Raw genomic sequence first — 24,641 nt, 5'->3', positions numbered from 1 at the left:
TCCTTCTACCTCGATCCTTCGGTTTTACTTTATTTTTTCTTACTTTCATTTTTATTTTTGTTTAAGATGTTGCTCATGCTTGGCTAATCTCTTAGGTAAGGCTAAGGGATGAACTTTTTAATGGATATTTGATATTTAATTTGTTTTTCAATGGAAGTTTAAGTTATTTATGTTGAATTGTGGTTGTAAGTTACTGAATTCTTATATTGGGGAAGGAAGCAATCTATAAAGTTGATTGATCTATTGTCGCCTCTGAATACGTTAGATACTTTTGATTTAATGTGATTGATTACTTAAATCTTCATGAGAGATTAACCCTATCAGGATTCTAATATATGTTGGATGTAGTGGTTAATTCTATTATTTTATCTTATGAATATAACGGATTAAAATCAAGTTCTTGTTGAGTTATCAACTCAAGAAGGTAAATTAAATTCATGTTTCATTGATTGGGGATTCTTAGATCCTTAGTCTTTTTTTGTTAATTGTTTTAAAACATTTCTACTCTACTGGATTAAAAACCCAGACAAATTATTAGCTTTAGATTAGTTCTTAGTATATTCTCATCAATCTCCCTATGGATTGACCTCAGTATCACTGAGTTATTACTACATCGTAGCCTTGTACTTGGGTTGTTAACCCTTGGGTTCGATTAATCATTGCTAGATTTACTTCATTATTGCAAAATTTGTTGTTATTTGCTTTTAGTAGTCAACATCCTTGATGAAATATTTGAGTGAATGAGATTCCTGATTTTATGGTTTGTACATAACATTGACAAGTTACTTAATGATTATGTTGATTACTTTGGTTGGTAAGTATTTATGTTTAACTTGCTTTGTTGTTGTATAAATTACTAAATATCACCTTATGATTAGAATTGTTATTGCTGTGAAGTCGGTTTTGTAAAATATGTAAGTTATGGGTAACCCGTATTGAGGCTTGTTTGATCGACCAGGGTTGAATAGAGACAACCAATAATAGCTGGATTGCAGGGGATGCTATGTACCCAATGCCGGTTACGCCAAGATTCTCTTAAGTTAATTGGATTAGTTTAATGCATGGCTAATTATTTTATATTTTTAATGTTAGATAACACTTGATTAAATCTAGAATATCATTGTTCCTACTAAATGAGTTTATTCATAACCATTACTATATTAAGATCCTACAAATATCCATGAGTCGAGCATGGTAATATTGGACACCGTGTTCGAGTTGTTTGCCTGTGCTAGAGTGACGAGCCTCCTCATAGTAACCAATGAACGGTAATAGAGACGACAAACTTACCATATCATATTAGGAAAGGGTGACGAGCCCTTTTCATATTGATTTAGAGTTGACTAACAAGCCCTTAACTTATTGTGATAGTTTTTGGGTGATGATCCCTAAAAAGGATTAAGGGACATAGGTGAGGAGCCTCTATGGTGCAACGAGCCTTGTGATCCAGTTTAGCTCGTGATATAATGGTGATACTCTAGCTTCACCAGTATGTTGTTTGAATATACTCTAATAAATTTTTGACTAATCATGCATATCATGACAATTGTTGGTAATCTTGGTAAAGAGTTACGTTACCTTAGGATAAACATTTTGTGAATATTCAAGTTGTAATGAGGGAGTATTGACATTAATGTGAAAGACATTGGACTTGCTTTGATGATGGAAGCATAGGATAGACATGTTAGATGTCGAAGCTTCAGTCTTTAGTTGCTCTTTTTATAATCGAAGGGAATATATGACAGTGATTGAAACATTCAAGGGAGTTGTTTGATTGAAATGGATGATGAATGAGTTTGGACTTCATCAAGAAGTCATGCCTGTGCATTATGACAATGAAAACGTGATCAATTGGCGAATAACTCGGTATACTATTCCCAAACTATAAATATTGATATTCGTCATCATGTTATCCAGAAGATGTTAAATGAAGGTAGTGTTACTTTTGAGAAGATTTATATTAGTGAGAATCTGATTGACATGCTTATAAAAGTGGTTCATATAGAGAAGTTCAAGTTTTGTTCAACTTCTCTGTACATGGCAAAGAAGGAATGAAGACGGAGTGTGCATGAAAAGCAACGATAATAATGCTGCTATGAGATAGTGATAATAACTTGGGGCAGTGGAGTTAAAGGATCAAAGCCACGATGAAAATTGTTGATAAAGTGCCTTTAATCTGGTGCAGTGTTGTTCGGCCGATCAAGGAATTCTTAGGTCAACCGAAGTATGATGCGATGTTCTCGGTCGACCGAGGTTTATTTTGGTTAACCGATAATCTCTGTTGATATTTTGGTCGACCGAATGCCCAGTTGGATTGACCAATGGAACTTGTAAGTGCATGCGAGTTTTGCGTAAGTGCAAGTCTTATTTCTAATTTCATACGGAAGTCTGTATAAGCCTTTGTAATATGGCATTAGAGTTAATGTAAAAGAAGAAATGAGTGTTTGATACGGAGAGAGGCTTTTGAAGGGGGATATAGGGTTTCGAATATGTAAGTTGTTCCATCTTTTGTAACTTTTTGATTAAGTATATTGTTTTTCACTTGGTACCATATTTTTTTTCTGAAAAAAAATTTCTATATAAAATTCATTTGTTCTCTGTGATTGATTGAATTTTTAATTCTTTCCCTATTACATTTATTTGATTTTGTCTGAGGTTGCTTTCGCGCTAGATAAATTCTGTTAGGACTTGTTGCATCTCCAACATAACTTGCTCTTGAAAATTAAATCTAAATTAATTGAAAGCATTTTTCACATCTAATCTTCATGGTGTGGATTTTTACTTCTGTTCATTCCTTCGACACTTTCATCCATATAAAATGAGGTCAGATCCACTAAAAACCCAAGATAATTTCAACCTTCAAAACATTTTGTGGGGGCCACTATGATGTTTTATTGACAATCAATCTGTATATCATGTGTCGCCCCGGGTTCTCCTTTGTCTACCAAAATTCATTCAAATCCAAAACCCAAGTGATTCATTCAAAAATCAGGCTGATGCTCTGCTCAATGAGCCCCACAATGTAAAATCATGCCAAGAACCATTAAAATCTTGTGATGTAGACCACCAGAGTGTTAAAATGGCCTAGTTTGAGGCTATTCATTCATCCCAGTGGGATGCAACACCCACACACTCATACCACAATGGGTGCTCGAACCCATAACCTTGTATTAAAACTCTCGGGAGTCTACCAATGAGGCATGAGTAAGGAACCTAGTGGGACACATCTTATGAATGAATAGGATGGCATATAAAAAGCATAGTCCGCCTTGCCCACAATTTGGAATGATTTCATTGATGGGTATTTTCATCCCCACTCTTTCTTGTGGTGTGGCCCGCGTGAGTTTTGGATCAACCTAGTTATCCAAAACCAAGAAAAATATAAGGAGCACATGATAGATAGATTGGATGACATGTACACATTGTAGTAAGATGACATGGCATTGCAAGTTAAAGCTTGCCTACAAAGCTAAGCTTTTAGTTGATCGGGTGTCCTTTTCCACTAACTTATATTTTACCTTCTGATTTCGCTCGAGGCATGTACACTAAGAAATTATGCATTTGCCATACAGCCACACATTTAGAAGTTATATCCACTTACACACAAACATAGTTTTACCCACTTACAGGTGTGACGTGGAGTGGGTCACAGACACTTTCATGGCAACTTACACACAAACATACTTATACCCACTTACAGGTGTGATGTAGGGCAGGTTGCAGACACTTTCATGACAAAGATGGACCAGAGAAGGCCCGATCAATGCGAAAATGATCTAGATTGTCGGAACCTTAAAATAGTCATATCTCATGAATTGAGATGAGTTTTTCGACATATTATGTATGATTTTGGGTAGGAAAAGCTACTTAAGCCAATAAACCTCCTATGTTGGGTTGTCCATGTTGGATTTACGAGATTCCATCGTATTGATGGTCAAAAGTTTTATTTATTTTCATTTTTACTATAAAAAAGTAAGTTTCAGTTTGATTATAACTTTTGATACTTTTGAGTTGCAATGCTCAACATGAAAAAAGTCTAAAGAGAGTTACGAGAATAGTGTGGTTTGGCCAAATTGGACAATTATTATTTTTGGCTAAAAACAATGAAGTCTAGTAGGAATAAAGGCCGTCTATAAATAATAAACCACATTTTAAATATGTTTGAGTCTAAACTCAGTCGTTTGAGTTCCCCAAAGAGATGTAATTTCATTTTTTTTAAAAATTATCAATTAAGTTATTTTGAATTTATTTAAAATTATTTCTACTTTTATCTACCGAGGATTCAAAGAAATTCGGTCAGGAGTCCTGTGGTCTCCGCGATCGACCTCATCATGTCTCTTGGTGCATCAAGGTAATTGTAGGATTGGATAGACCTCGAAAATGAGCTGAACTGTCTGGTTGGACCTATCTTGAAGATCAGCTGTTTGATTGGGACCGATCTTGAAGATGTATAGTCGATTAATAGACATAACTCAAAGATGACCGATGTGAGTGGACAGATCTTGAAGATCAATAGTTTAATTTAACAAATCTCAAAGTTGAATGGCTTAATTGGCTTGAACTTTAAGATCAACAGTTCGATTGAGCCAATTTTGAAGATGAACAATCTGATCGGACAGATCTTAAAAACCCTTGCACACGTGTGTGGCACATGGTGTATGTACATTCATATAGCCGTTTGAATTGTCCTGAAGGAGCATTACTAAAAAATCAAACAGATCAAACAATGATAACCATCCATTTCTTGAATTATTTTGGACCGTGACCATGTCTTTTAAAAAGGGGTTGCTATGGTATTGTCGTGTATATATAAATTAGAGAGGTGCTTTCCAATTGGGAAATGCATCCCTGTAAGCACCTGCCTCTCCACCGCTACAATACACTTCATCTGGTCCAGAATTCAAATCTCAAGCGACCATCTTGCTGAATACAGCAAATGCAATTTTCAGGTGACTGAGTGAACTTGGGAAATACAATCCATCAATTTCAACTATTGTTTGGCAATTTTGATATGAATGTTTATCTAAGAATCCAAAATTCAAGATTTTAAGTTACGGAGATTTTTATTCTATTAGTTGGGTTTGGCAACCTGAATTATAAAAAGAGCAAGAGAGCCATTTGAAATATGACCGTTAAAATTGGAGGTTAACAGATTTTGCAAACCAACTTTTAAAAAGGAATTGAAAAGCGACATTTTTAGGAATCCACCGAATTCCAACGGTCCAAACGCAAGATTTTGGCCCGGATCTGGATTCCAAATACAAAGGGCCGGAGATGTAAGTGACACTCCTTAACCTGAGCACGGGGATTCGAGTATCCATGAAGTAATGGACGCGGATTGGCTGGTGTACCACACACCACCGATCTGGCTGGTGTAGGTACATGTCCGTGCGAAGACTGGCGCAGCCGTTCCTCCAGCTACAAATTATACGAACGGTTCAAAGGAGATCAAAGTTACATGGCCTCAAAATGATGTATTTATTATATCCGCACCGTTTATCCATTTTGCAAGATCATTTTAGAGCATGATAGCAAAAATGATTGGTATCCTAAACTTAAGTGGACCACACCACAAATGGGAGTGGGATAATGATCGTCACTTTTAAAACATTTGTACGTTTACGTTCCATCCCATCTGTTCATAAGGTCACATAGACCAGTGCCAGTATGAAGATAAAAACAAATATCATATTGATTGAAAACTTCTATGACCCCAAAAGGATTTCAACTGTAGACGTTTAATCCCCCACTGCTTTTTACTGTATGGTCCACTTGATCTTTGAATATATCTTATTTTTGACCTAAAGCCTTACGATGAGCTCTCCAAATGGATGAACGGTTTGAATATAACACATACTTCATGATGGGAGCCACAAAACTTGGTGACGTCAACCCGCCGGTCAGGTCAGTGGTGCGTGGTAAACCACATCGGCTTCCGAGGTAATGCAACTTCGGTCATGGGCTGATGACAGCAAGATGGACGCGGATTAGCTACTGACAGGTTGAGTAGCAATACTCGCCATTGAAGTGACGTCACTAAGTTCCATGAGCTCATCATGACGTATGTTTTATATTTACGTTGTCCATCCATTTGGAGAGAGAATATTAGGACGTGATCCAAAGAATGAGTCAGATCCAAAGCTCAAGTGGACTCCACCACAGAAAATAGTGGAGAGAGTAATGCCCATCATTATAAAGTTGTATGGGTCACAAAAGCTTTAAATCAAGTTGATATATGTGTTTTCTCTTTTTTTTTAATGTATGAGTCAACCCATGAGCAGGTTGGATCTCAAATAAACATTACAACAGACCTTCGTAAGGTTTCAACTGGTCTCCCCACTGTTTTACGTGGGTAGGGTCCACTCTAGCCTTGGATCTCCATTATTATTTGGATCATGCCTTAAAATAACCTCTTCAAATGTATAGACTCTGTGGATACAACACATGTACCAAGGTGAGGCCCACATAACTTGGTTACTACTTCAACAGGGAGTATTGCTATTCAAACCTGTCAGTAGCTAATCCGCGTCGCATGTGGATAGCTGTACTTTTATATTATCTCCTCTTTTACTTTTATATATGATGGCATCGTTGAAAGAACGCGACGATGACATGATTGTTCTTTTGCATTCTTATGTATTGTCCTCTACTTCTACGATGCATCGTGGAAAGAACGCAACGATGACATAATTGCAGCTTGACTTTCAAAGCATCATTGCCAGCCTTTGTCGCCATTGTCACGATCATGTCTTTTCTTCATAAATCTGTCATAGAATTTGGAATTTAAGGGGTGTTTGATTCATAGATTACGTAAAATTATGTGGGATGGAATTTTCACAGTATAATGATTATGGCGTAGGTTTGGGGGGAAACGGATTGGCTACTCCCCCTGACACCAGCCCCGGAGCTGGTGGTCGGTGCTCTGTGGGCCCATCATGATGTATATGTTTCATCCATTCCGTTCATCTATTTTTCTAGATCAATTTATGGTAACATACAAAAAATGAGATATATCCCAGTCTCAAGTGGACCACATTACACGAAACAGTGTTGAATGAACTTCGACTGTTAAAAACTTTTTGGGGGCCATAAAAGTATCGGATCAAGTTGATATTTGTTTTCACCCTTCATCTGGGTCTTTATGACCTAATCAACGGATTGGATGTCAAATAAACAGTACATCAAGCCTTAGGAGGGTTTAAATGATGGATATCCAATCACTATTTTTTTCCTTTGGTGTGATCCACTTGACATTTATATCCCTCCCATTTTTGGGACAAAGACATAAAATGATATTTAAAAATGGATGAAAGGAATGGATGAAACACATACATCATGGTGGGGCCCACAGAGCACCGACCACCAGCTCCGGGGCTGGTGTCAGGGGGAGTAGCCAATCCGTTTCCCCCAAAAAAACCGCCAACGAAAATAGGTATGGCATGGTCCTCACGCAAAATGGTGCATCTTTCACCGTGGGGTCACCGTAGTATATGTATTGTATATTCATGCCATTGGTCCATATCTTCAGGTCATGTTATAGCAAGATTCCAAAAAGTGAGAAGATAAAATTCTCAAGACTACCACACGATAAGAAATATTTGATATTGAACATTTATCATTAAAAACTTCTTAAGGCCCACTTTAGTGTTTATTTTCCACTTGACATATTGATAAAGTTATGAAAACCTAGATTATGGGAAAATGAAAAAATAAAAAAATAAATTTTTCTTGATTAAAAAAATTTGTGGTTTACAAAATGTTTCTAATGTCTAATCATCATTGTTTCCTATGGTGTGGTCCACCTGAGAATTATATATATTTCATTTTTTGAATAATGTTTTAAATTGAACTGAAAATATGGTTGGATTGCATGAATATATAATACATACATCAAATTGAGCCCCACGGTAAGGGATGTACCCTGTTGTGCTTGAACAGAGTTGCACCTAATCCACTCCATACGGGGTTGGAAGTTCCAGCGCTGTAAAGAGAGTGCGGGTTGGCTGGTGACCGTGCCACTGGCCAATGGTTAGTAGTCGGTGCTGTGTGGGCCTCACCATGATGTATTTGTTTCATCTATGCTATTCATCTATTTTTCTATATCATTTTATGGTATGATACCAAAAAATAGGTATATTCCAATTTCAAGTGGACCACATCACAGGAAACAGTGTTGATTGAACGTCCACCATTAAAAACTTCTTGGGGGCCATAAAAGTCTTGGATCAAGCTGATCTTTGTTTTTTCCCTTCATCTGGGTCTGATGACATAATCAACAAATTGGATGTCAAATAAATAGGACAGTGGGCCTTAGGAGGATTTTATTGGTGTGTATTCAATCACTACTATTATCTTCTGGTGTGGTCCATTTGTGATTTATATTCCCCTAATTTTTGGGATCAAGGCCTAGAATGATCTGTAAAAATGGATGGACGGCATGGATAAAACACATACTTCATAGTGTGGCCCACGGAGCACCGACCACTAGCCACGGGCCAGTGGTAGCTACTCTAGCCCAACGGCGTCCGTAAAAATAATTAAAGAATGCGTTAAATGAGGTGAGAGATATGAAGAATGGTTGTTTCTTAAATAGGTTGTACATGTGTGATACATTGGAGCCATGCGCCACATGTCTAAAAAATCTATTTCGTTCATTAGATTGGGTCCCATGTAAGCATATTAAGGATTTTTTACTTTTTTTTGTGTTTTGTGATCAATAATATAATATTCATTTACGAGAAAAGTGAGTTGCTAAAAATCCATTCCAACAATATAAATTCCACTTATATGTGTGGTTCCAATGATAAAGATTATTTACTAATTTTTAGTACATAAAAGTTTATTGGTGGGCCCTATTTTAAAAACAGGCTGGATCTGTGACATGCAACTTCCACTATACTTATGTAAGACCCGAGGTCAGGTATCTTTATATATAGTGTATTACATGTGTATGGAAAGATAAATTTTTTATCATTTAATGCACAGCTAGTTGGACCAATTTGAATGGTCCAACTAGTTGTGTGTGAGCATCTCTCTCTCTCTCTCTCTCTCTCTCTCTCTATATATATATATATATATATATATAATAATTTAGCCTGTGCTGCAATCAGGGCCTCTCAAATCTATACATCCCTATGGAAGACTTTTACCGGCGCTTGTATAAACTTTTACTGGCACTTTTCCACGATAAAAAGTGTCACAAAACCTTGCTTTGGAAGACTTTTGCCCGCGCCTTTTTAATTATTGCCAGCACTTCTGTAGGAAATACCAGCAGCCACCAAAAGCATCAGTAAAGTCAGAATGGGCGCCAAAAAAGTGTATACAATTATCGGCGCTTAGACAAGCGCCGATAAGAGTTGGTTAGCACCGGCAAAATATTTGCCGACATGCCCCTTACTAGCGCTTGTCGAGCGCTGGGAAAAGTATTGCCAGCGGTTTTTTGGGCTTTTACCACTAGTTTTGACCGCTGGTAAAAGCCCATATTCTTGTAGTGGTCACTTGGTCAAGATAGTTGGAAGATTGCAACCGCTCTCATGGGTAGACATATTGGTGGAGGTAGTTTCATGACATTCTTGTACTTGTGGTGTGTTTCTTTTTAGCTTGAGCTTCATCTAACAAAAAATAATAATAATAATAATAATCCAATAGACATTGCAATGCTATTTATAAAACCTCCTTATGGACACAGTACCCTTCACTGATCAAGAGCCTCTGTGTGATGTAGAAGGTATACCTGTGTTATAAACTTGAAAATTACATTTGAGTAGTTCTTTAATGTGGCTTTACACTTCACAAATTGAAAATTACCATCCTACAGTGACTGCATCACCACTTGGTCTAATGCATTGTTCTATGGAATTTGTTGTGCCAGACATTTTAAGGTCAAGCCTAGAATCTTCATTGATTCCTGCATTTGAGATGTCATGTAAGGCGATAAAATGACTTGTAAATATGCTTACGTTATCTTTGCAGGACCCAACCGAGCAAACTGGCATTGATAACTTCATGAAACAACAACTTGATGGAACAGTTAATTAGTGGGGCTGGTGCAAGGAGAAGGTATCATGCTTGTTCCTCAATTATTTATGTTTGTTGTATTAGTTTTGTGTTAATTTTGCATGTGGTGCTGTAAAAATGTATCTGATATACTCTTGTTGTTGTGTTAATATGGTCAACTTTTGAGGTGGGCATCGAGTCGAGTCGGACCGAGTTAGAGCTGACTCAACTCGATCCGATTTTGAAATAGGCCTAACCCGAACTCAACTTGACTCAGTACTAAGTCTAGCATACCTGAACCAATCCGAATCTAGGTCTAGCCTGGACTAATCCGGACCGAGTCCAACCCGGTAAAAAGTACCGAGTTAGTTTGAGTTGGCACCGATTTGGATCGAGAGATGAGGAAGGGAGTGAAGAGGAGAGAGAGGAGGGTGGTGAATCCGGTGATGGAGGTGGGTGGCTGTTGGGCATGGAAGAGGGGGGAGAGAGAGAGAGAGAGAGAGAGAGGTGGTGATAGTGGTGGGTGGTTGTCGGGCTTGGAAGAGGAGGATGAGGGAGGAAGATAGGGTTCAGGATTGGGTCGGGTGCCACATATAGGGTTAGAAATACCCAAATCCGAGTCGAGTCAGTTTCGGATTGAGTTTCGGGTCGAGTTACTAGGTAACTCGAACTCGACTTGGTTTGAGTTCGGATTGGGCGAAGCCTACTCAGTTCGGACCGACTCACCCATTCGGTTTGGGTCGAGTCAGGTCCGAACGAGTCAGATGAGTCAAGTTAGGCAAGTCAAGCTAATTCGTGCCCAGCTCTAGTCGGCTTGGTGTTAATGCTATATTGGTAGTATCACTTGTTGTCTGTAAAGTAGGTGCTAGTTACCGGGTATAGGAACTGATGATCTTCTCTCCATTTGGCACACTCTACTAGACGGAATGTTTGTTAAGTTGCACTCTCTGTCATGCAGCACATTGCAAACCTTGTTGGGAACAAAACACTAGTTTTGCCTGTGCCTGCATTTAATGTCATCAATAGAGGATCACATGCAGGCAATAAGCTGGCAATGCGGGCATGGTTGAAACAAGCAATATGTTGTGAGAAGTGTTGTTGCGCAAATGACAATCTTTTCAACTATGTTAAAGCATGCTCCATTTTGACAAAGAATTACCACCCACAATTCCAAGACATCAGGTGATGTATATATGAAACATAATTTTCACATGTGATATTTCGATCCATTCTCTAACCACATATCGATGCTTGAGGAATAGCTAGCAAACCTAGTTCATCTTCTGCATGTATTAGCATAGAAAATTTCAGTAAAAAAAAAAAAAAAGCCTCAACACTATCAGCTTTGATCAAGAAAATGAGAATGTGTGTGTGTGTGTGTAAACTCCACCAAAAAAAAAAAAAAACAAAGAAGAAGAAGAAGAAAAGAAAAGAAAAGAAAAAGCCTCGACACTATCAGCTTTGGTCAAGAACATGAGAACGTGCGTGTATAAGAGACTCGATTTTGGTCTCAAGGCTCAATTGCTTAATCAATTCGATTCAACTTGAAAAAACTTGCTGAGACTAATAATTGTTTTGAAACCAGGACAACACATTGACCCTATTTTTGTTGGGGATTGTGCTACGGAATTACACAGAGATGGATCTAGGATAGCAATCCAAGAGCACCAAGCAAACACAAGAGAGCACAAAGATTTAACGTGGAAAACCTTCTTGGGAAAAAACCATGGCACAAAGCGACAATAAATCCACTATGAAAGCATAAATTACAAAGAAAATGGACTTGTCTGATTCGAACAACCTCGAATCTCACCCTTGCTACACCCTTTAAAACCCTAGAAACCCTTTAGAATACTTTAGAAAGCCTTAGCATGCCTTAGAATGGCCCTAGGGACTCCTATTTATAGTTAGGGAACTCCGACTTACGCACCTCCCTGAAAACCACCTCAAATTTACGCAATCCGTGCACAATCTGCGTAACCCTCAACGAGTCGAGCCATAGCTTCGACTGGTCGAAGGACCCTTCGACTGGTTAAGCCTGTCCTTCAACTGGTCGAAGATCTCGGGGATTCCAAATACGTTATTGCTGGACTTCAAGCCGAACTTTCTCAGGGCTAGTTGAAGATCTCCAGATTTAAGACATCTTTTTAACAACAATTTTTGTGGGTGGTTTGGTCAACTGACCACGCCTGCTCGGTTTTGGCATGGAAATCTACTTCATTCAAAATCATTAAAGGCATAGAGAATTAACAGACAATCTGCTGTTAGCCTAGCAGTTAAGAGCAATTGATTTCCAAGAAAGCTGTGGTTTTGAGCTTTGACATTAATGTAGTTACTTATATTTATTTATTTAAAACATTATCAAATAGCTGACAGGGTTTTAAGGTGACCCAGACCATTTTAGTGTCAGGTTTTCGTCCAAATGGTCCGACGGACTGACGCCAGTCCAATCTAGGTTTTAAAACATTTACAATATTAAATTTTATCAAGTCTTCGTATTGGGGGAGAAAAAAATATGGCAGCCCATCTACACGTGCCAACATCACCCATGGGCGAGATCCCTGACATCTATCAAGTGGGTCCAACCATGTAGATGCCCTGGTCTGAAAATCAGGCTGGTCCACTGATAAGGGGCGTGTCATAGTCTATGAAACAAATGGACAGCTGAATAATCTTGGCCCAGTTTTTCTAAGCCACCCCTCTGTTTAAAACATTGTGGTCCTGATTATGAGTGGAGCAGCCTAATACAACACTGTGGGCCATGGAATCACTTTGGCTTGGATTTCTCACATGTTCTAGGTGGGCACATGTGGGTGGCATGTGCCCACCCACATGGATTAGCAAACCTCATTGCACAGAAATCTCAGGTTTCAGTGAATAAGTGGGGCCTATGGTTCAGTAATCCAGCCCATTGGCAAATTTGACCCCACGATGAGGGAGCATGCCCAAAAAACTCGTAGGTCAGATGACCCTACCAACCAATTCTGGGGCTCTTTTTTTTTTTTCAGTTGGATGTGGGTCTTTAAAGTTTTTTTTTTTTCCTCCATCATCACCTACTGACAGGCCACAGGTCAAAAGGTTAGGAATTGATGTTGTCCTGTTGAGGAGATTTTGAAGGTATAATCCATTCACAATGGGACCCACAAACAGATTTTCTGGATCACTGAACCATACTGTGCATATCCTCTGCTCAAGGTTCATATATTGCCTCTTACCATATTTGATTACATACAACTAGAGGTAGCCATCAGCAAAATCTCCTTCAATTTATGAAGACAATGATGTAGATAAAATAACTGATGATGAATTTACCTGGGCATTCTGTCTGTTGGGCCCTGCTGCATGCCCTGATGGCACCGAAGGCAAATTGAGTTCAGCATCGAAATCTGGTTCCTTATCAGGTTGAAGATATGCCGGCGTGCCCTCAGATTACGATGCCATATACCCACTTTTCTAAATGTTAGACCAAAAAGAAAAAGGACTAGATCAGTTTAGGATCTTAACTGCCAATGAGAATCTAACTTGCATTTGGCTCAGGCCAGGAGAAAAAGCATTCATGGTTCTTGGGATTTCCACCCAGTAGAGTTTCCAAAAATCAGGAAACAATGCTCATGTGATACGAAAGGGCTCTTTCTTTCCAATACCACAAAAAAGAGCCAAGTAAACCTTTTGTGTGTGTGTGTGTGGGTGAAATACTTCTACGAGTAGAAATTCCAAAAATCACAAATTATTTCTGCTCCTGAAATGACGTTGAGCCACAAGCAGCATAAGAGCTACATAACTTGTAAACTGATGGGTGATCCATGTCTGATGAATACAAGGTGCCTGAGACAGTCCTTTTAAACGTCATACCGACAAAGGCTGTACAAATATTTTAAATAATAAAATAAATTACCACATTTTAATAGTATATTGTAAGATTTACAATATACTACTACTTTTTAATAGTATAGTGTAATTATTTGTGCAATTAGCAAATAGATCTTTAAAATTAGCCGAGTCTATGAACATCATTCACCCAAATACAAACATGCATGTCCTGAGAACAGAAGAGGGAGGAATCATACATCTATGTCCTGGATCTTCACAGTTGTCATCATTCCCCTCAACTCCTTATTAGCAGATTTCAAAGCTGACATCTAAAAAACAAAAGCAGCAGTTAGTTCAGTACAGAGTCCCAGTGAAAATCGTATTAAGATATGGGCATTTCACCGAGAGTAGTAAGCCTAAATCTCTCAGCATTTAAAGATGGTTGGAAGGAATCAAGCAGCATTTTCACAATCTGAATTTTCGTCAGTTTTAGAATACATGTCAAGATTCCCTCCTACCATTTACAGGTGGTGAAAAATACTCTCAGTGAATGCTTGGAACCCAATTATATCACCAAATTTAACCAGGAGAAGCTTTAAAACATACCGTCTGTCGAGCATCTTTAATTCCCTCAGATGCAAATGCAACCTGATCAAGGTTAAATGTCTGGTTATAGAGCATATCATGCTGCCCCTCATACCTGACCAAAAGGCACATGATTGTTATAAGAAAGACAATAGAACATTTCAGCAAATGAGCATGTATAGAGAAACATGATGGTATTCAGGAATCTAGTAGCTTTTGTATGGCTTGCAACAGATATGGCGGGAACACGAAGCTTGCAGAAGCAGTGCACCTATACTTCATGGTTCCCAAGATTTTCCAATACAGTTCTCATGGACTGGTAATTAAATAAGAATAATAATAATAATAATAAATTTTGTAATCTCATTTCTATGACCCCTAAATGCTTCTAACATCTTAAAACTGCAACTAGACCTCTTTCTTGCTCCCTTCTTCATGTGTCTTTCTAAAATTCAAGGATAAATGTCATTGATAAAGAGTACTTCATGGAAGTTCCATGATGTGTTCAGCCCCATTATTCACAGTAAATGTGCATCATCATTGGGACCATTGACCTGCTAGGCCATAGCACAAAAGTCACGGTGATTGAATGATCCCAACCATTTGATCATTTTGCAAGTTTGAAACATTAAATTTGGACTGCTGCTGATTCTTAGCTCATATTTCTTAGCTCAACCATGGAAAATGCATCTGAGATCCAACCCGTCCAACCAGCAAGTCCCACTACCTGTGCCTCAGCCAAAAAGCAGGCCACTCCATGTATTTTTATTTTTTTTTGTTTATTTTTTTAAAGGCCCAATCCCTCCTTTTTTCTTTTTTTACCACACATACAGAGATATTCATTGAAGGGGGCAACCAGGAATCTCAAACTGATGCAGTTTTGTGCACTATAGACATCCATTGTAGTGTGTAAGGTCCATTTGTAAAGCAGAAAGTTGAAATGAAAAAAATACATGTTCATTGCAACACACCCAAACATACACTACATTTTTTCCCTTTTGAATTCGAATTTTTTTATGATATGTTTCTTAGACATGTTCTTATGCTTGTCGCATTCTCTTGTAAGGTTTTGATCATCACATCCTATTGATCAGCATTGCACAACAGATGATTATGAATTGATCACCTACCAGCAACGGTACCACAACTTATTGTTCCTCAACATATTTCCTGCCAACATGCCACTTATGTACGACAAGGTTTTTTTAGAAATCAGTACTAAAAAAACTATAGGCCCCTTCTCAAAAATCAGGCTGATCAAACCATTAAGTGGGCCACACCTGTATGTTGAGTTGGATCATGATTTCAACAATGTGGCCGACATGGTGGTGCATTGGCCGGACACAACACCAATAATTGTGGTACCTTGCTCTAGGTGATTGGTTATCAGTATGATTTCTAAAATTGTTAAATGATGATTTTTTAATACTGACAGAAGTTCTTTTGTAACCCTTGGCCTTTCAGGATTAGAAGCATGCTCAAGGATGGAAGCAGTTAGTGGGGGAGGGGATCCTCAAAGGGAGCAGAATTCTTGGCTACTAGAACCAGTATGGAGATATTTGTGGCAGACAGAGACTATAATGCAATCGCTTTGGGCTCTAAGAAGGGAAAGTGTGTGCATATACCCAACACATTATTTTCCATTCCACATTTATCACCATTTTCAATTGTTGGGCATTTCCACAATACCAAGAAAAGATGGCAGAAGCATTTCTCCCTGCCTTTGTTAAAACAATGTGGGGGAAGTTGAATTGTCTACTTCTCCAAGAGTTTGAACTAGAGAGTTAAAACAACGTCACTTCTCCAAAATTATAAGTTTCAATAATTTAGGGGATCCCACAAAATCACCGTTAAGAATTAATCTTTAATCCCAATTTTGGCAGGCTCCATTCCTTCTCCCATGTGATTCATATAATAAACCATTACCAAACAATCTATTTTTGAAAAAAAAAACTTGTAGAGATGCCAAACAACCTCTTAGTATAATTTTGATATAGGGGTTAAAACGCTGCTTTCTTGTGTAGAATCTGACATGGAGATATTGGGCCCACCTGAATTGGCATCAGAGCATAATTCTAATTATGCCCAGATGATCCCCTACCCAAACAGACCATTTATTCCATTTATACATATGTTTAAAACCTTAGGATTTATGCCATGCATCTATACAAAATGTTGCAACTTGCAAGGTCCCCATTCTAATAATCAACATGCATATGGTCATCCAGTCTATCCATCTGGGGACCACACCAGTCAGCAAAAAATGTGCCGCAATCATCGTGTGTTGCTGAGAATTCCACGATTCAGAAGTGTGGTGCCATACAACTGGTAAGATATATTCATCTGCTAGTTGCTGTGGCCCGGCAGGGTTGATGGTTGTCTGGATTACTTTAAGAGAATTTTACAAAATACTACCTACTTAAATATAGAATTTACATTGCCATACCATTTTCAAAAAGATTTTCAATAAGCTATCTCATTAAGTCACTATCATCATTGGAATTTAGATTTTGTTAAAGGAAAATTGGTGAGCAAAGGGGTGCAGGCTCAGGTGGTCCCCATTATGATGTTTACGTGAAATCCATCCCCGCGACCAGGTACATCAGCCCAAAATAGGTGACCACTGGCCTTCCCTCCTCTTGTCTTCTCATGTATTGACTCTTCTTTACTTCTACAATGGCATCGCGGAAAAGACGCAACGTTGGTATAACTGCTGCTTGAATTTAAAGCATCATTGTCAGCGTTCGTGGCCATTATTGCATCTACCCCCTTTGGTGTCAATTGTATTGGATCCCCAATGTAAGGGTTCCTCCTCGTATATATAATGAAGTAGTCGGCTCTTTACAAGGCAATTACAAGGAAGCAATTACAGGGAATCAAACTAAACTAGGAAAATATAATCAACCTATTAATTATAGAATATTTTACAGAATATTTACATATCACCAAAATCATGCCAGAATTATAGAGACTAATTATGGCTAAATATATCCGACTGACATACCCCCTCAAATTGACGTTAGGCGATCAAGAAGCATCAATTTGCCTACAAGAAACTGATGACGCTGGCGGGTCATGGCCTTTGTAAACACGTCAGCTATCTGAAGATCAGAAGAAACATGCGGAAGAGAAATAACACGAGAGTCTAATGCCTCCCTAATAGAATGACAGTCCACCTCAATATGCTTCGTACGCTCATGATAAACGGGATTAGCAGCAATCTGAATGGCACTAGTGTTATCAGCATGAAGAGGAGTAGGATCAATTTGAGAAAAACCAAGCTCAGCCAAAAGCCCACGAAGCCAGACAATCTCAGAACAAGCAGCAGACATTGCACGATACTTAGATTCAGTTGAAGATTTAGAAACACGAGCTTGTTTCTTACTTTTCCAAGAGATTAAAGAATCACCGAGAAACATGCACCAACCCGTAACAGACCGCCGAGTGTCAGGACATCCGGCCCAATCTGCATCACTATAAGCAACAAGACAAAGAGGCGAGCCAGTGGGAAAGAACAACCCACGATCAGGTGAACCTCGAAGATATCGAATGATACGACGCACGGCAGCTAAATGGAGATGGCGTGGAGTTTGCATAAATTGACTAACTTGCTGGACAGCGAAGGAAATATCAGGTCGAGTAATAGTCAAATAGTTCAGGCTGCCTACCAACTGGCAAAACACAGTGGGATCAGAAAGAAGATCACCCTCCGCATGACGATATTTCACGTTGACCTCCATAGGAGTATCTACCGAGGGAGAATCCTGAAGACCAGCCAAACTAATTAAATCCTGGGTATATTTGTGTTGATTCAAGAATATACCCGAAGAATCTGTGTGCACCTCTAAACCCAAAAAATACGTAAGAGGACCAAGATCCTTCATGTGAAAAGAAGTCTGAAGATGCTGCTGGAGGCGAGTAATCAGACGACAGTCAGTCCCAGTAATGACAATATCATCCACATACACAAGTAAAAGAACAAGGCCAGTCGGGGTTTTGCAAAGGAACAAAGAGGAGTCATATTGGCTTTGGACAAAGGAGAAGCGAAGCAGAGTGGACCTGAACTTTTCAAACCATGCCCGGGGAGCCTGTTTTAAGTCATAGAGAGACCGCTTCAGCTTACACACAGCAGAAGACAGAGAGGAAAACAGACCCGGAGGAGGAGTCATGTAAATATCCTCTTTGAGATCACCATGAAGAAAAGCATTTTTGACGTCTATTTGGTGAAGAGGCCAACCTTGGGAGGCGGCGATAAAGATAGTCGTACGCACTGTAGTCATCTTCGCAACCGGAGCAAATGTCTCTTCATAGTCCACCTCATATTCTTGCCGGTTCCCAAGAGCAACTAATCGTGCCTTATACCGGTCCAGAGTCCCATCAGAGTGGAGTTTAATCGAGTAAACCCATTTACAACCGATGGCTGTAACATTAGAGGGACAAGGAACCACGTCCCAGGTAAGATTATCCTAGAGAGCCCGAAGTTCCTCATCCATCGCTTTCCACCAACATTCACTTTTAACAGCCTCAGAAAAACATGTAGGAATGGGAATAGAAGTCAAAGTAGCATTAAAGTCATACCAATCAGGAGGACGAGATACTCGGGTAGATCGTCGAGGGCCCAGCACAGGAGGCATGTCAGGCTCAGCATCGCAGAGTGGAACGATCTTAGATGGCGGGTTATCCTCAGGAGAAGTTACCGGAACAGTCTCAGATGAAGGGTCAGTCTCCGAATGAGGCAAAGTCGGTAGACGTCGAGTATACACGAGTCCAGGTTTGAACTGTGCAGGGAGAGGAGTCAATTTATCGAAACAAGGTAAAATACTAATCTCAGGCAATGACTCAATATGGGTAGAAAAGAAATATTGATTTTCAAAGAAAACAACATTACGAGATATACGAAATTTGTTAGAAGAAGGATCATAACAAACATAACCTTTGTGAGAAAGACTATAACCCATAAAAGCACATTTAACAGACTGGGCAGAAAGTTTGTGACGTTCATGAGGTGGTAAATAAACAAAGCAGACACATCCAAAAGTATGCAGAGTAAGATAGCTAGAATGCTGATGATACAAACGATAATAAGGAGAATCAAGATTCAACACTCGAGAGGGCAGTCTATTAATTAAGTAAACTGCAATAGATAATGCCTCAACCCAAAATTTAAAAGGAACATAAGGCTCAAGCAATAAGACACGAACCAGATCCAAGAGATGTCGATTCTTTCGTTCGGCCACACCATTTTGCTGAGGAGTATAAGGACAAGACCGTTGAGAGACAATTCCTTTGCGTTGTAAAAATTCATGAAAATTGTGGGACACGTATTCCCCACCAGAATCAGTCCTCAAAATCTTAATACAGGTGGAAAATTGATCCTCAATGTATGTAACAAAGGTTTGAAAGACAGACAATACCTCAGATTTGGATCTAAGAACATAGACCCAAGTGTACCGACTGAAATCATCGATGAATGTGACAAAATATTTATATTGAGCATGAGAAATGACAGGGGAAATACCCCATACATCACTATGCACAATATCAAAGCATTTAGCGGCACGACTACCATGAGAAGGAAACGAAAGAGTCTTACTTTTACCAAGTTTGCATACAGAACAGTCAAATGACAGATTTTTAGAAACTTGTTCTTTATTGCCCAACAAACCAGAATTTAACAAATGAGACAGAACAACGGAGTTTAGATGACCCAAACGTTTGTGTCATACTTCACTCCGATTGTTAACTGTCATACAAGCCAAAGATAAACTACTAGGAATTGAAAAATGCAGTGGAAAGAGTCTGCCAACTTTAGGCCCTTTCGCGAGTATCTTCCCCGACCCCTGATCCTGCACAAGACAACCATCACGAGAGAAATGTACATCACAGTTATTATCAACTAACTGGCCAACGGAAATCAGACTGGTAGACAGTTTAGGAGATACATAAACATCTCTAAAAGAAGAGTTAATATCTCCTACTTCATTAATAGCTAAATGACTCCCATTAGCTATCTGAATCTGGGATGAACCATGATATGGACGAACATTGCATAGAGTATCAGACGATCTGGTCATATGATTGGATGCACCAGAATCAACCAGCCAAGATTTAGATGAAGTAATGTCAATACCTTGGAGCCCTAAGGCAGAAAAGGCTGACATAATCATCTGTTGAACCATTTCAGGAGTAAGAACAGATGGTCCAGCCGCAGAAGAGGAAGCTGATGACATTCCGGGAACAGAAGAAGTATTCACTACAGCCTGATGAGCGTTAGCTTGACGGTTCTGAGGTCGAGTGGGACATTCTTTGATAAAGTGGCCTGGTTTCTTACAATAGTTACAAGACTTCTTGGTACAGTTGGCGGCAATATGACCATACTCATTGCAACCGAAACACTGAACCTTACACATATCTTTTCCTTTCCCGTGGGCTGCATAGGCGACTTGATGCAGATTAGAATTTTGCTGGAACGTAGCCTGTGTGAAAAGACGCTGCTCCTCGCGAAGTAATTCACTAAAACATACATCCAAGGATGGAGAGGGATCCCGGTTCATTAAATTTGAGTGAGCAACCTCAAATTCATGACGCAATTTCATCAGGAATTGATCTCTCTTACTCTGCTCATGCACAGCTTGAACAGCAGAAAGAGAGGCAGCAGGTACCTTCGCATAAACCATATCAGAAAATTCTCCCCACAAATTCTGAAAACCAGAAAAATACTCCTGAATGGAGAGATTGCCTTGAGTGTAACTAGCAATCTCATATTCTAACTGAAAACGGCGTGCGGTATTATCCTGATGATAAACCTTCCGCAAATACTCCCACATGGTCTGCGCAGTCTTATAAGGTCTTAGATTAAGCACAATAAGAGGATCAACAAATCCTAAGATCTAGGACATCACACGTGCATCATTGACCTTCTACTTACCCAACTCCTAAGATTCCGTAGGAGTAGGATTACTACCATCAATATGACCCCACAATTCTTTACCCATAACAAACAATTGAAACTGAAATTCCCAAGCACAATAATTTTTTCCAGTAAAACGAACTCCGAAAGATTCGCTAGAAGACATGATGAAGCTAATATAGATACCCAAAATTACTGCAGCATCGAGAAAAAAATTGGCGGTACCAAAAATCTGCAGCACCGAAAATCTACAACACCAAAAATCTGTAGCGACAAAAATCTGCAGCACCGAAAGAAATCTGCAACACCGAAAAAAAATTGGCAGCATATGTCTTACCCAACACAAGAGCACCAAAAATCTGGACGAATCCAACCCCCAGATCAGTTCTCTCCAGAAAGCTCCACCGAAAATCTGCAGCACCGAAGGAAATCTGCAGCACTGAAAAAAATTAGCAACACCAACGAAACGCTACCAACCAAAAAAATCTGTCCACCGACAGATCCCACCCACAAAAATTCAGTACCCACAAATGAAAAGAAACACTAAAAAATTAGAAACCTAATTTAGATGGGTTTAGCTCTGATACCATGTCAATTGTATCGGATCCCCAATGTAAGGGTTCCTCCTCATATATATAATGAAGTAGTCGGCTCTTTACAAGGCAATTACAGGGAAGCAATTACAGGGAATCAAACTAAACTAGGAAAATATAATCAACCTATTAATTGTAGAATATTTTACAGAATATTTACATATCACCAAAATCATGCCATAATTATAGAGACTAATTATGGCTAAATATATCCGACTGACATTTGGTACTTCCCCTCTATTTATAATTGTTTTGGAAACCACCCCCATTTTTCGTAGATTTATTGCAGATTCCACTTTTTCACTTCCATCGGCATCATTTTTCTTTGAAGAATTACTGTTTTACCCCTACATAATAGGCAACTAGTTGTAGATATCAACTTTTTGATGTCTCGATGGTACATGCATGGCTTTCTTAATGCATATGGATAATAAATAGTTTTGGAGTAAAAACAAAGTTGCCCATTCCAACAAATACCATTCTATAAATGAATTTAGCCAAACTTCCATTGAATACAACAGCTTGGATTAGAGAATCCAGACATGGTACCTCTCATCCCTTCAAATGTCAAGTCATTGTGGGAAAGGGTGATATAAGTCAAAGTAAAGGTTGTCGTTTCCACAATTGAGGGTCTGTGGCTGGGTCCATTCATGAATGGGGCTAACTTGATTGCTTGGTCAGATACCACTTTGATGCAGGACAATTAACAACTTGCTTTAAAAGCTCAAACTGATAAAGCATGGTGAATCAATCCCTTATCTCATAGCCCAGGCTCCACATCTCATGGGTTAGGACCTTAGCCGAACCTCCCTCGTGGGCCCCACTTCACATGGGTTCCGCTTCACACGAGCCACCCGCCTCACACGGGTGGGGCCCACCTCACACTAGCCACCCTCCCCAAGCATGCCCCTACATCCCACAAGCTACCCCACTCGAGCCTAGTGTGAAAATGCCCCTGCACTAAGATCCTTAGGCACAAGAGCATGCTCCAAATCGAAAATGAGTCAATAGGCCTCTCAAAATCTATGTCAGGGGTGGGAAATCTCATCTTCAAAAGGGATTATTTGGGCAAGCATGGATATTCTTCATCGCTTCCTAGTTCTTCAGTTGCTAGGCTTCATGAATAGGTTTCGGGAAGCAACATTCACTTTACTAGATGTTTGTATCTCTATCCTTGTATTAATTAGAAAGCCAATGTATAAATGAATGTTTGAGTAAAGGAAGAAGGTTTTTTTTTTTTTTTTTTTTGTTAGCTTGTTAGTACACCCCACTGTCAGTTCACACTTCACTGTTAGCCACCCCCACTAGGGAATCGATACCAAGACCTCAGTGTTGAAACGAGGTATCTTTCACTTAGTCTACCACTTGAGCTATGGAACAGGGTGTAAAAAGGAAGAAGGTTGAATATATTTTCAAATGCATGTAAAACAGATCTGTAGTCCAACTATTATGCTTGTTACAAGTAATCAAATGAGTTTTATGTGTTATATTTATGATTAAGGAATTCATCTGCCATTAAATTTACTTTTTGGTTATGGATCTCTCTGTTTAACCTTTTGTTCAAACTTGTACCTTGAAATTTGCCAATGCCAACCAGCTTCAAAAAGGATAACGAGTTTGTCAGGGCAATGCCAGATTACAGTTTTCAAGAATTTAGGTGATCCTAGGTTAAGCCTCAATACCAATTTTGGCAGGCTTCATGTTCACATTAGATTTATGCATGTCAGGTGGCATTTTCCAGGATTAATCACAACCATTGGCCATTTTAGTTAGATTTTATTTTATTTTTTTTCTGAAACTTCGCATAGTTGTGATTATGGTGGGAAAGTACCACTTTCTCATGGAGAATCTGACGTGGAGGGTATGGGGCCTGCCAGAATTGCCATCCAGGCATAGTCCCGATTTTGCAGGATCACCTACCCAAACAGACCGTTTATTCCATTTACAAGAGCATATTTTATAGAACCTGGGGCCTTGTTTGGCAGACACCTAAAAATTAGTTCATCTCATTTTAGTTAATAGTAATTATGTATAAGAGATCTTGTTCTCTAATACATAATTACTTCATGTTAACAGTAATTATGTATTAGAGATCTTTATCTCTAATACATAGTTACCGTTAACTGAAATGAGATAACTCATTTTTAGGTGTCAAACAAAAACGATTATGATTTATACCATGCATCTTTATGAAGGATAGTAACTTACAAGCCCTCTATTCTTGTACATGAAATGCATGCCATCGATCTGGTGTGCGCACCGATCAGCAAAAATGCGTAGCAGTTGTCACGCAATGTCAAAATTTCCTGGTATCAGACATGTAGCGCCATCCAGCTAGCAAGATATTTTCATTTCCCAACTGCAGTGGGCCCTGCAGGGTTGACGATCGTCTGGATCACTTCAAATTGTTACAAGTTTCTGTAGACCGATATTTATCCACCTGAGTAGGAAGGGAGATTTTCAGGGTATTTTCATTGTTTCATGTAAATGTCAGCAGTCAAGCCAACAATGTGTCCTCTCACAGAACCTACAAATAACAAGAAGACCATATCACTCATATATACATACATTGGTGATATAAACAGCAGCCCTGGTTCCTAGTTTTATCTTGTCGCGAGTAGCCCAAATGAGCTGGGCACATTATTGAGTTTGACATGCTCTCTCTAGACCAGATAAATCCCAACTTTCAGATATTGTTAGTGGTGATAGGTTAACAATCTCCGGTAATTTATTCCCAAACATAGAGA

General features: G+C 39.0%; 1 protein-coding gene across 1 annotated transcript; it reads right to left on the bottom strand.

The window, feature by feature from the left end:
- Nucleotides 1–13,313: 13,313 nt before the first annotated feature.
- On the bottom strand, nt 13,314–24,405 carry LOC131227123 (vacuolar protein sorting-associated protein 60.1-like). The gene is made up of 4 exons (XM_058222842.1): nt 24,103–24,405; nt 14,413–14,506; nt 14,064–14,135; nt 13,314–13,449 (listed from the first exon to the last, which is right to left on the bottom strand). The coding sequence occupies exons 1-4, from the start codon at nt 24,135–24,137 to the stop codon at nt 13,426–13,428; spliced, it is 225 nt and encodes a 74-aa protein (XP_058078825.1). The 5' UTR covers nt 24,138–24,405; the 3' UTR covers nt 13,314–13,425.
- Between the last annotated feature and the right edge of the window lie 236 nt (nt 24,406–24,641).

This window comes from Magnolia sinica, chromosome 15, assembly GCF_029962835.1.
Source record: "Magnolia sinica isolate HGM2019 chromosome 15, MsV1, whole genome shotgun sequence".
Classification (NCBI taxonomy): Eukaryota; Viridiplantae; Streptophyta; class Magnoliopsida; order Magnoliales; family Magnoliaceae; genus Magnolia; species Magnolia sinica.
This window is presented reverse-complemented; position numbering and strand designations above follow the sequence as displayed.

Coding starts and splice junctions, on each gene's coding strand:
- LOC131227123 (XM_058222842.1), bottom strand. CDS start 24,137: ATGGCATGCATTTCATGTACAAGAATAGAGGGCTT. Junction 14,507..24,102: donor TGTACAAGAATAGAGGGCTT/GTAAGTTACTAT, acceptor CCTTTTGGTCAG/GTATGAGGGGCAGCATGATA. Junction 13,450..14,063: donor TGAAGATCCAGGACATAGAT/GTATGATTCCTC, acceptor TCTAACATTTAG/AAAAGTGGGTATATGGCATC.